The sequence below is a fragment of the Callionymus lyra genome, chromosome 11, assembly GCF_982586985.1.
Source record: "Callionymus lyra chromosome 11, fCalLyr1.hap1.1, whole genome shotgun sequence".
Classification (NCBI taxonomy): Eukaryota; Metazoa; Chordata; class Actinopteri; order Syngnathiformes; family Callionymidae; genus Callionymus; species Callionymus lyra.
The window spans coordinates 620,001-633,682 of record NC_141828.1 but is presented as its reverse complement, the minus strand read 5'-3'; the positions used below and the strand labels follow the sequence as shown (position 1 = coordinate 633,682).

The following is a 13,682-nucleotide window of genomic DNA, read 5'->3' as shown; positions in this document are numbered from 1 at the left end:
TCATGAAGCTTCATCAACACACCACTACCATCTAGTGGACTCTGAAGATAATGACACTGTTTCATGAAGCTTCATCAACACATCACTACCATCTAGTGGACTCTGAAGATAATGACACTGTTTCATGAAGCTTCATCAACACATCACTACTATCTAGTGGACTCTGAAGATAATGACACTGTTTCATGAAGCTTCATCAACACATCACTACTTACCTCCGTGATTTGTCTTCTTCATTCTGGCTTCAAATACTCTTCAGGTACTGATTGTAGCGCTTGATCAGATTCGTTACGTCCCTCAGCCTCTGACGAAAAATGTACAATGAATGGCGTACCAGAATAAGGGACGATAAATTACATAAATATAAATAAATCAATTAAATATATTTATATACCTAATCTGATATATAAACGTGTAAAAGAATATGTAAAAATATCGAGATAAATACATGACTTCTGATTTTATAAGAAATGTGCTATTTGTGAGTATATTTACATTTCTTTTTAACTTTTTTTTATTTATTTATGTTGTCTTTATTTCAACATTTTGCTGGCAGTGTGCAAATTAAGTAGACGGGCCAAACGTCCGTCAAAATCATGTCATTACCTCACACATTCTTAAATTTGTGAATAATTTAAACATTAGGTCAAATAAAAATATCAATATATAAGTAAACTGAACACATATAACTTGTTGAATTTCCAGATTCTCACGGTTCTGTTTCTGTCGACGGGTTTAAAGAAACAAGATCGTATCCCAAACTTGATTTTATTGGTTTTTAGAAGTACCATGTACCATGGAGAGCAGTCACAGTTAGTGGCAACACACATCATACAGAACAACGTTCCTCTTATCAGTTGGTGATCATTAAAAACAAGATTAATTTAAGAATTAACACACACAGTTACACACAAAAGACAAACCGTAACTCAAAGATAATTACAATGATTATTGTTGTCATTTAAAAGCCAACATTTGACACATGGACAGCAATAGTTTGTCTGAGGTGAAATATTATTTTAGTTTTAGTAACTACGGTTAAATGTTTGCGCTGGTTGTCGTCTTTAACTCGGACACCATGGTTCTCTTTTGCAATCCAAGACAAATCTGTTGTAGCGTCGTTGCTAATAGCGTTTGACTTTTCAAAATGGCGGTTGAGTGATTCGACTGTAACCTTGACAAGATTAGCCTCCAATAGATTTATTTGCATGAACACTTCATTTATATAGAAGAATTCACGTGGTCAGTTTAGTTAAACAAGACATTCGTAAACTCTGAAGATCTTTACGTTTGAAACGATGGCTTTGTCGGGTTATTGCTCGCGTTAAATGAAAACCTTCTTCCAATAGTTCTAGTTGTGGTTCTGAACTGGTTTAGACGGTAACAATGGCTATGATTCCGTTATTGCTTAAAGTCGTTTTTGTCCTGTTTGGAAAGAAAAGACAAATTGCTGCAATTCTTTGTGTGTTTAGCATCAAAACAAACCAGATACACTTTAGGAAACTTTGGACAAAAACCTCAGTTACACACATAATGTGTCTAAATATTCATGTTCAGATGTTTGGGCCGAAGACGGGTCGATTACTTTCGTTTGTTATTTCTTAAAGATGGGAAATTAACTCTTAAAATGTTCTTTACTAACTGTCAAAATAGCACTTACTGTTAGCGTCAGCAAACCTCTACTGTTTACTACTAAAAATATCTATTTTTATATAATAATAATCTATTTCAAATTTGAGACGATTTAATTCTCTTGTCCATCCGACTCGTGTACCGGGTACGACTCGTGTCTTTATGTCTCAACTATTGATGTTCTTGTGCTTTAAACTGTCCATTAACAAGCTATGCTAATAGAGCTAACAGATGCTAACTCTCAAAAAAGCTACTTGTTTGTTCTTGGACTGCAAAATCTTTACATTTAAAAAAATATTATGCACATTTCTCTTCATAACAAATTCGTAAATTAAGCATTTTTTCAGGTTTAGTTTAAAAAAATGCTGTTAAAGTTTCATCCTTCTACGGAATACTGACATTTTCAGGAAGTTCAAAGTATTGCTGTCTATGGAAATGTAGCCACTGATCAATGATCGACAGGGATGAAGCAAAGTGATCGGTTATTCCAGGAACGAGACAAATGTCGATAAAAAAAAGAAAATCCTGATCCTCGGAGGACACGCCGTTGATATCAACACAGCTCGTGGAGTTTTCCTGGTCGAAAGAAAAGCAGGAATGAAGAGAGAGGGAGAAGAGAAGGCGAGAGAGAGAGAAACAAAGTTCCAAGCTGACGACAACTTCCCCCAAAAAGGCAATATATGTCATTCTTGAGAGTGTTTTCGATAAATAAATATGTCTCTGGCGTGATGGCCACGATGTCCACCGCGGGTTCTAACACTGTACAGTATATACACATTAGTTCTCGGCTGATAAAATAACCTTCGCATGTACACGAGTGATCGCTCGCCCTCAGAGAATACAGTAGAAGAAGTAGCAAGCACTTTTTTTTTCTTTGTACAAACAACCCATGCAACTCCCGTATAGATAATTGATTGAAGATACTGTCAAGCTCTCGTCTCACATTCAATAACAGCAGATATTGCCTTTTTAACAACAACGACGGGAAACATGTGCAAGTTACTCCCAAGGAAACGAAAAAACTTTTAAATTAGTTCAAAAAATTAAAAAAAAGATGAATAAATCTATACAGCATTGATTTTTCATTTTGACACCAGGGTGCGGAATGGGATTCTCTGTAGTTATATATAGACATGTTATCATTCATGCACAGTGTCGACAAGTAGCACATTGACATTCCCGAAAATATAGAGGGAAAAGGAGGCTGTGAAAAGAGGGGGGTCAGAGGTCAGACAGGGATGGAACTGCCGGGGTCTTAGTTTGGACAAAGAAAGAGCGACAGACGGACAGACAGACACCAGGACGACACACATGCTGGGCAGGAGACGTCCGAACATCACTGGCCCAGAGATCGACGTATGGCTGTAACTTCATATTTGTTATTCATATCTTCTTCATCATCACTGTTTAAGAAAAACAAAAAGCTTCTGTTGGAATATCGCCGACGTGCGTCCACTGACTCGCCGCCGCGAGCTCGTGAACGAAAACGTCTTCAAATCCGACACGAGTTAACCAAAAAAATGTTTCGCCCGATATCCCGCGTCTCGTGAAGCCGTTGGACAGAAGAACCAGTGCAAGAGTCTCTTCCTACGTTAAGACAAATACATGTTTCCTCGGCTGGCGTCATCAAAGCCAACACAAAGGAGTTTTAAAAAAGAATACACAGCTTGTTATGTAGTTGCTCTTAAGTGTCGTATGTACAGCGGAGCCGCGGCTCGTCGTCTAAATCCAAGCAACGACTCCTTGAACAAAAGGGTTTTTTTTCCTGTCGGGATTCTAAGCAGCCGTCGAAAGCATCAAGTCAGAACCAGCACTGAAGCTACGACACGAGCATTAGTCCGCATGTACACTTTCCTATTAATGTCAGCTAAAGGTTATAGCATGACCTCTGGCATTTCCTGCAGAGGAAATATGTTTCAGATGATTATTAATGTGTCCAGAAGATTTTCAACTCTTGCTTCACGTCGTTTTGTGCAGGATTTTCCAAACCTTTGAAACTTTGGCGAACAATAAACCCCTCGGTTCACGTGTACATCGGGACTGAGCCCGTGTAGCGAACATGAGTAAAATCTTGTGGAAAACCAACAAACCCCCCCAAAAATGATGCAGCAAGCTTTTCATATCCACTTCACAACAACGCGTTTCCTGCAGATCCAATGATTATACGTAATACAAACGTTGACTTATACCCTGTTGAAGTCACTCCAAAAGTTTCTTTTTTATCTCAGCACACACTCTTTTTGAACAGTGTACGAACCTTCAGCTCCAGCCAGTGAAGAGACACATTGAAAGATAGTTTTTACATCCCTTTTTGAGCGTTTATGAATTAATATTTGGTTGTTTTAAGAAAGACGTTTAGAAAAGACTATAAGTACAGATTCAGAGTATAATGGAAAGTGTTCCCTTTGGTAAAAACAGGGGTAAACTTCCTCTTAAAGGCCGATGCTGAGCTGAGTCATGCTTTGAGTCCTTCAGAGTTTTTCTACTTTGTTCGGTTCTGTCCGAAAACTTCCCAATTACGTTTGACAGCCGCGGCAAAGTGGATCTCCATCCCATCATCTAATGAATGGCAAAAGTAGTAATGTCGCCGCCCCAACCCGCCGCTGAGAGGGTTGCCAAGTTTCTAAAAGGATAACGTGAAGCGGAGAAGGTTGAAAACGCCACTTATTATATTACATGTTACAAAAACATCAGCAGGAGAGAAATCTGGTCAGTTTGGATCGATACAGTCTTTTGACAGATTATTGATTTGAAGGAGTTGATCTACGAGGGCTGGTCGTGGTTCTGAGTAAAGATTAGACAATTTGGAAAAGCATTAAAATCTTTGTCTCGTGTTGCATTCGTCTTAAAATGTTCGACTTCTAGGGACTGAACAACAACAAGGAGGTTAGAAAATGCACCAGAAGGTCGTTTACGCAGTTTATTGCCAGTTCTTGGCTGTTATACCTTTGTCGGCCACTAGTTGCTTCATATTTGAATCTGATTTGGGTGTGTTTGACGTGGTGTCTTTGGTGTGTTTGGTGCGTAGTCAGAGAATTACTGCTCTTAACTTTCTGTCAAAGAAAATCTAAACCAACTCTTTAATGAAAATAAGAAACAATGGTGCCGTGTAAACGTTTGGTAAGATCTATACTTTCTCGTCAGGTTGAAACTTTTTAGTGACATGTGGAATTACAATAACTGGTGTGTCATTATAGCTTGAAAGCGATAAAATGAGGATCCAAGAAACTGCCTTCATACCGATGCTTGTATCTAAAATTAAAATCTGTGAGTCGATAATGAATTTAACCAACATTGAATTGCTAAAAAATGACCTCAATATATTGTTCAGCTGCGATGAGTTTGAGACCAGCTGTGCTGAAAAAAGGGATCTTGCAGAAGATTTAAAAATGCATTGAAATCTTATCATAGAAGCAAAACTAGGAGCTGAATCTGATACGCGAGTGAGAAGATCAGAGACGGCAGTGAATCAAAGCTAAAAACTGTGTAAAAACCTACATACATAAAAGAAAGCCTGGTTTGACTACAACTAGCTTCGGCTCAACTATAAAAGCTTCTCTTGACTGCCTTGTGGTACTTTCCGGTGACCCAGTACGACTCTACTCGGAACCTTTTTTTTTTTCAATAAGTAAGTAAGTAAGTAAGTAATATTTATTTATATAGCGCTTTTCGAGACCAGATGTACATAATTGAGCAAAATACCATGAAACTCTTTGGAGGATCAGACGATCCAGAAAAATGCAACACAAGACCAAGTTTTAGTGCTCGGAGAGCTTTTCCCACGGTCGTCCGACGCTGTCGAATTAGTTGAAAGGATTACTGTGGTTCTCTCCGGACCTGGCGGAGCTTTACAAAGCGTCGCGTGGCAATATACGATTATATGTACAGGTCCCTTCACACCTCTGCTGAGGCCTCTCCGAACCTTAGAGGAACACTTGGAGACCACGAGGGGCAATGGTGCCACAGACCCTGTGTTCACTGCCTCGAGTCGCCCAGAAAAGTGACATGTTTACCGTTAGCTATTGTTTTGAAGTCATACAAACAACTTAGTTTAGGTCGGATCGTTCCAAAGAACGCAACCGTTCTAATGTGTCTTGGTTAATTATCATTAAAGACGCCCATATGAGGCAAGCGCTGGAATGTTACCACGAGTTGTGGCACATTATTGGATTCTGAGGGGAACGACCACAATAACCAGCTTTAAAATCTTGAAACTCTGTTGTCGTTGTAGCCGCGAAGCTCAACACAATTCCAAAGGAAGTGGTCGTAAGCTAACGACAAAATCATGAATCCGACGTTTAAGTGGTAAATTGAGAAAAGCCCTTAAGGATGATGGATCGGTCTACTGGTCTTCCACAACGAGGCGTCTAAAGCCTGAGATAAACTATATGAACTCTGTTTTTAGTGACAGTCGGTTGGTGTTAAAATAGAACCAACATCATCAGGCTAGCGCTAACCCTAATGACAAAGGTCAAGTAGGACCTGAGCCCTTCTCGGAATAAGGTCTCATCTTTAGGCAGGTGAGGGTGTTTGTTCAGATCTTTCTAATTCTTCCATTATTTAAATTCTTTCTTTTTATACTATTGTTTGGTCTAAAGAACGGGACTGGTGGTGCAACGCCTGAGGTTTGAGCCATGGCTTGTAGTATGTGGTGAGTCGTGGCTAGTTTGTCGCCGTTCTGCCCCAAGTTAAATGAAATCTGCAGGCAGGGATCTTCACCTCGGACGATGCCTTATTAGCCGTCGAGCAGGAAAAAGCGGTACACAGTAAAATCCGAACGAACATGTTATCATCTTAACTATTAAAGTGGTTTCTCTAACAGTTTTAAACGGTAAAATAGCCATTAAATCTCATCCAGAAATGGCCTTATTAAAGGTAAAAACAGAATTATTCGTCATGATTCAAACCTTCATTCATTTTTTTTTCTATCTACAGTTCAGAAGCGAAACCAGGACATTCGGGAGAACGCTGCAAAGTATTTACAATTCTAACCCTTAACGGCGTCTATGATGCGTCTTCGGCATCCCAGTGTAGTAGTCTTCCTACGAGCTCGGAAAAGGCTTGGTAGCAAATTTAGAAACAAGAAGCGTTTTCTTTTTTTTTCTTCACAGCACCGAACCGTCCTTCAAACTCTTACTTGACTCGTGGATGTTTATCAGAGATTCATCTGTGTTTCGTCTCTTGATGCACTTTCCAGCCGATTTCGTCCCTACAACCAAATCCAGGTCGTGTTCGGTTCCTCCTTGTTTTTCCGTTCTTGTCTTGTAGAAATCCAAGCGTCAGAGTGTGCGAGACATGAATGGGAACAGTTGTGGCAGAAGTTGAAGGACATCCTTCCATTGATTGGTTGAGACTTTGAAATCAAGAAGTTAGTTAATGTGTGATTAATTGCGTTTCGTCCCTTTTTACTCGCCAGGCTATTTCTGCTTCCTATGGATTCTTCATCTCACTTCCTTACATGCATTTATTATTTCCTTCAGTTCCTCTCGAACTCTTGAGAAGCATCCCTGCCTTCATCTGTACATCCGATGTTTCAGTGACACAGCTTCTGCAGATCGATTCCTCCCGTGGACTTCTTCTTCTTCTTAGAAACCCTGGATGTGGCAGTAGGCCTCCAGTGAAGAGAAGAGGATGTAGAGCAGCCACAGGCTGAAAAACAGCATGCAGGTCATGATCTTGGCAGTCCGGGGGCCGCCGAGCTCTCCACCGATATCTGGCCGCCGCCGGTACATCAGCACGGCCACGCAGATGAAGGCAAAAATGGTGAAGAGCGTGACGGAGAAGGCCAGCGTGCCGGGGTTGACTCTGAACTCTTCTCCTTTGGTGTGTTTGACGATGGCAGCGATTGACCAGGCGACCTGTCAGGAGAGATCGAGATGAGTTCCATGAAACCATAAACACATGATGGCTTCATCCTACTGGAGGTGTCTGAGCTAGCAGTGGGAATATTGTCCGATTTAAACTAGTAATGTGTCGATGATCTTCGGAGTCCACCAGATGGTAGTGATGTGTTGATGAAGCTTCATAAAACAGTGTCATTATCTTCAGAGTCCACTAGATGGTAGTGATGTGTTGATGACGCTTCATGAAAAAGTGTCATTATCTTCAGAGTCCACCAGATGGTAGTGATGTGTTGATGAAGCTTCATGAAACAGTGTCATTATCTTCAGAGTCCACTAGATGGTAGTGATGTGTTGATGACGCTTGATGAAAAAGTGTCATTATCTTCAGAGTCCACTAGATGGCGTCTCTGCCCTATTTTTCTTTGTTTTGAAAACTGTTCTAATGAATTTGTAAAGTGATGGCGCCACCTACTGACCTCTGAACAACATGACACTGTTTCATGAAGCTTCATCAGTTAATCCCTGGTTATTACAAATCTCTGTATGATTTTTGACATCCGTAATCTATGCTGCTTCACTTATCTAAATCAGTGGCATCTTCACAATCAGAAACTTTCATCTCCAGAAGTTTACAGAGACGACTTGAAAAGAAAAATAACTCCAGGCACACATTTAAGAGAAGCTGGAAACTCACCCCGATGCCCAGGAACACATTGACAGCATTGGAGCCGGTTACGTTTCCAATGGAGGCGTCTGCGTACTGATCCTGGGTCGCGGCTACTTTGCTGGCAAACGTGTCTGAATGAGAAACAAAATAAGTTCACATTATTGGTATTAACGTCTTAAATGGACGTCAGACTTCAGGCTCAAGAATGTTCCCCCCCTCGGAGGAGACGGGGCTCCACAGATGAACATCTTCACACTAGGTCTCCAAGAATCAGTGAAACACTTTTGAGAGGATCATTAAAATGAAAACTGTGGAAATGAACGTGACATATTTTACACTTTTTCTTTTGTCCTTCTCAGGCTTTTCATCACTGTCGCGATCAGATTGTTTTTCCAGATTGAGCTCCTGGGATGTTTACTGATTTGATCTGTGAATGTATTTTGTCGAGGCGGTTAAAATATTAGACATTCTGTTATTCTGATTAATAAAATATCCCTTTACAACTTGTAGAGCCACGGTTTTTAAAGTCGGTCCCGAAGAAAGTGCAAAAGATTAGAGGAAGACAGAGAAGGACACTCTTAATAAACGAGTCTTATATAATGAACAATATAGCAACAAGGACAAATCCTGTTTTCCACCAGCCGGCAGGAAACCTTAAATTAGAAACCACGATCTTTAATCCTCTTACTGTCTCTGGCTTAAAAGCAAGAGGACACACTTGGTCCAAGATCAATAATTTACAATCGTGATGTTGAGGGGCAAAACAAAACTTGGCCCGAAAACCTAGTCTGGATCGCCCGGCTTGGTCCTGTTCCAGAAAATAAATCCACGGGTTTGACTCCACTTTAAAAAAAGGGAAACAAAGCATCTTTTCTCTTTCTTTGTTTCAGTGAGAATGAACAGTGAGGAGCTGCCAACTTTCGACAGCTGCTTCTGGTGTGAGCTCAAAGAGTGAGCGAGTGGCCAACAGTGCTGCTCAGACTTCAACAATTAATGTGACCCACCAGCCGTTACACTCAGAACCACTACTTTCTTATGCAATTTGCTTTCAAGTCCATATTGTCCGCAATGGGTCGTCCTTGTCTGGCCGTATTGTCCAGTCTTTACTCCAGGCTGTCTATGGTTGGTGGTTCCAACACGATGACAAAACAAAAGTTGGATTCAAGTGGTATCAATTTTCTACTTCTTTGTAATTTCCCATCACTGCCATACAAAGTCTGTCACTCCTTTGAACTAGTGATGGACTGATGAAGCTTCATGGAGCGTTGTTCTTATTTTGAGAGACCAGTAGATGGCACTTTACAAGTAAACATTACTTACTCACTTACTCTCTGCTCTTTAATGAATCACTGACAGCTTCACCAACTAAGTTCTAAAATATACGACACCGTTTCATAAAGCTCTATCAACACATCTTTGTGTCCATTTGATTAACACTACTATAATACTGCAAATAGCAACGAGATGTGTTGATGAAGCTTCATGAAACAGTGTCATTATCTTCAGAGTCCACTAGATGGCAGTGATGTGTTGATGAAGCTTCATGAAACAGTGTCATTATCTTCAGAGTCCACTAGATGGCAGTAATGTGTTGATGAAGCTTCATGAAACAGTGTCATTATCTTCAGAGTCCACTAGATGGCAGTGATGTGTTGATGAAGCTTCATGAAACAGTGTCATTATCTTCAGAGTCCACTAGATGGTAGTGATGTGTTGATGAAGCTTCATGAAACAGTGTCATTATCTTCAGAGTCCACTAGATGGTAGTGATGTGTTGATGAAGCTTCATGAAACAGTGTCATTATCTTCAGAGTCCACTAGATGGTAGTGATGTGTTGATGAAGCTTCATGAAACAGTGTCATTATCTTCAGAGTCCACTAGATGGTAGTGATGTGTTGATGAAGCTTCATGAAACAGTGTCATTATCTTCAGAGTCCACTAGATGGCAGTGATGTGTTGATGAAGCTTCATGAAACAGTGTCATTATCTTCAGAGTCCACTAGATGGTAGTGATGTGTTGATGAAGCTTCATGAAACAGTGTCATTATCTTCAGAGTCCACTAGATGGTAGTGATGTGTTGATGAAGCTTCATGAAACGTTGTTATTATCTTCAGAGTCCACTAGATGGCGTCTCTGCACTTCTTCCCTTTGTTTTGAACAACTGTTCTAATGAAACATCATTTTTAAAGTGATGGCGCCACCTACTGACCTCTGAACAACATGACACTGCTTCATGAATCCTCATCAACTCATCACTACTTTTTAGTCTCATTAGCAGAACAGAAGAAAATCATCACCTTATATAAAACATGTCGTAGTAGTTCTATACTTAACTCTTCCAGTTCCCTTTAAGAAGTGCTGACATAAATGTCCCTGAACTGTAGTGATGGATTAAATCTGGGCTGAACCGAGCGTGACAGAGTCAGCTGAGGACAAAAGAGAACTAAAAGTGTGGAGCAAACATAAATCTCCCCATATATCTTGTAATCTTCAAGGACGGTTCTGTCAGACGAGCGTCTATATTTGGAAACAGCCTGCATCTGTGTGTGCAGGACATCTGTGTGTATCAGTCGTCACCACCTGGGTCGGATCGGAGCGAGCGTCGCTCCACCAGCTGGACCGAGCCTGGATAGCGAGCACGCTTCAGCGGCGCCTCCTCCTGATGGTCCGAGAAGCTCTTCGAGGCGAGTTAACAACCAGTCGGAGTGTCTCGTCCCAGGAGAGCATTATGCCCTTTCCTTCCATCTGTCAATCTGAACCTTCCTCCCTCCGTCCCTCCGGCGGCTTCAATCGAAGCGCTCATCAGGGAGAGTCAAGCACTGACTGTTAAATCAACGGTTTTACATCTCGGCGCCGACACCCAACATCATTTCTCTGCACATGAGTTTAAACTTGTCATTCCTGAGCAGCGAACGAAGCTAATTTGACTCGGCAGACTGTCCTGTGACGGTCTGGCAACACCAGGAGCTGATGAGGAAAGTAAGTAAGTAAGTAATTTGTATTTATATAGCGCTTTTCCAGACCAGGGTCACAAAGCGCTTAAACAATCAAAACAATATTCAATAAATATATACTTTAAAGGTCAAGATAAAACTGATAACGCAACAGGAGTTCCAGAAAATCAAGGAAAAGCCTGAACAAATAGAAACGTCTTAAGATGTTTCTTAAAGGAGTCTGTAGATCCATCAAGTGCAAAGAGAGAGAAGATGGTTCCAAAGCTTAGGAGCAACAGTCTGGAAGGATTTCTCTCCTCTGGTCCTGAAGTTCAGGAACCATCAGTAGATTCTGATCCACAGACCTCAGAGCCCGAGCTGAGGTGTAAGTCTGGATCAGATCACTGATGGAAGGTCTGAGCATGAATAGATCTGAAAGTAAGAACCAGAATTTTAAAGTTGATCCTGAAAGAAACTGGAAGCCAGTGAAGAGTTTTAAGGATCGGAGAAATGTGAGTTCTTCTACTAGAGCGGGTCAGAATTCTGGCTGCAGAGTTCTGAATCAACTGCAGGCGAGACATATCCTTCTTGTTTAGATAATAAAATTATCTGTTACAATAGTCCAGACGAGAAGACACAAACGCATGGATTACAAGCTCCAGATCATGTTCCGACAACATTTTCCTATGTTTAGAGATTTTTCTCAGTTGAAGGAAACAGTTTCTGGTCAGTTTTCTGCAGTGTCTGGAGCAGTAGAGCTGGATGTCATCAACAAAAATGTGATAAGAAACATCAGGAAATCTCTGAATGATTTTACAGAGGGGAATCAATTACAAAAAATACAATAAAGGACCCAGAACAGAACCTTGAGGGACTCCACACAACAGACCCACTGAGACCTCATTTGATTGGCAGATACACTAAAACTGCGCCCAGAAAGGTAAGATGAGAACCATTCTAACACAGACCCAGACAGTCTTCATCCCTCAGTCTTCTCAGCAGGATCTGGTGATCAACTGTATCAAAGGCTGAGGACAGATCCAAGAGAACCAGAAAAGTGTATTGACCCGAGTCAGCCGACATCATGATGTCACTGGACACCTTCAGTAAAGCTGTCTATGTATATATGTCTATGTAGAAGAAGAATCTGTCGAATAATTTCCTGTAAGGGTGTAGCAGCAGAGTTTGATTTGAGACGGTACTACACGGTCAAAAGTACACTGTAAAGCAGTGCACTTAGAGAAGTGCGCGATTTGAGACAGAGCAAGTGTCTTCATTTTGAAAGTGTGAAAATGACTCCAGGTTTCATTCAGTTAGTAGATCAGAGCCAAATATATAATCGAGAGCGACATCTAGTGGCCTTTTAAAACGACACTGTATCATGATACCTCCTCGGCTGTTTCATGAAGCCTCATCAATCCATCATCTTTGTGCTCCATCTTTCTAGAAACCATCCAAGGGTGACTTGATTCTACTTGTGACAATCTCTACGTCTCAAGACACCTACAGGGTCTGACAGGCACTGATCCAGAACAGTGGTCTCGGACCCCGAGGGGATCAATGGACCCACCAGTCCGTGAGGTAATTGTTACAATTACAATATCATTTATGGGCTATTGATTATAACTAGAGATGGCAATATGTTGCTATTGCAATATATTTTACACAAGACTTCATTGATATTCGACAGCATTGTATCATTTTTTTTCATATTTAACTTTAAAATCATATTTTAAGTGTTACCATAGTTATTTGTATGGCTTATAGTTCAATGTATGTGTAAGAAGAATTACAATTAACAATGTAAAAAATTAGATTTTTGCTTTGCAAATATCATGATTTCTTTGAAGCCTCATTAGCCTGTGACTCTGGACATAACAATACGCTTGATCCAGTCAAGTTTCCTACAAGAATAAACCTGCAAACTAGTGAAAAGATCAAAAAATAGTCTTGGTCTTAGTCTCTGGTTTTATTTCACCCTGGGTTGATCTGAAGGTTGGTCCGTGAATATAACATCCAACTGATCCACGGAGCACCATAAGGTTTGAGTTCCACGGCTCTGAGATACTTTCCAAGAGCAAAAGTTTTGAATATATTCATCATGACGCCATGGATTATTTAGTACTCAATGTACATCTGTATGGGAGGAAATCGGAGTACCCGGAGTAAACCCAAAAAGGTAGAGGGCAAGATACAAACTCCCGGAGCTGAAAGCAAACCCTCAACCTTCTTGCTGTGTTGTGATAACAAAATACGTTGCTTCTTCACTCTCCAGCCATTAAAGTACGAGCTACATCTCCTGTGGGTCGGCTCGAGGTACTTTCCTCTTCATTAAATCACCCTCGCTGACCTCTGTGGACCATATACCATGAAATCATTAAGCAATAACCCAGTTTTAAAGGTCAAGCTTTTTTATTTATTGACTTAAGGTTTCAAGGCACCAGACAAGATGGCCACGAAAAAGATGGTGTTCCTGAACGGTCGGATGTACACGAGATTAAACGTAATCAGTTCATGTTCGATAGTGTTGATAGAAGACTGTCTGTGAGGGAAGAAGAGAAGCTGGATCTGGAAATTAAAACTAAAAAGAATGGCTTCAAAATAG

At 40.7% G+C, this 13,682-nt stretch overlaps 1 protein-coding gene across 2 annotated transcripts in view; it reads right to left on the bottom strand.

Annotated features, from left to right (window-relative positions):
• Positions 1 to 754: 754 nt before the first annotated feature.
• The window catches only part of slc8a1b (solute carrier family 8 member 1b), a 141,877-nt gene continuing 128,949 nt past the window's right edge, over positions 755 to 13,682 (bottom strand). For both annotated transcript variants that reach the window (XM_087803291.1, XM_087803290.1), the window contains exons 10-11: positions 8,170 to 8,273; positions 755 to 7,490 (exon numbers count right to left, since the gene is read on the bottom strand). In XM_087803291.1, the coding sequence (XP_087659417.1) occupies positions 7,218 to 7,490; positions 8,170 to 8,273 (377 nt within the window). In that variant the 3' untranslated portion in view covers positions 755 to 7,217. The remainder of the gene's footprint in view (positions 7,491 to 8,169; positions 8,274 to 13,682) is intronic.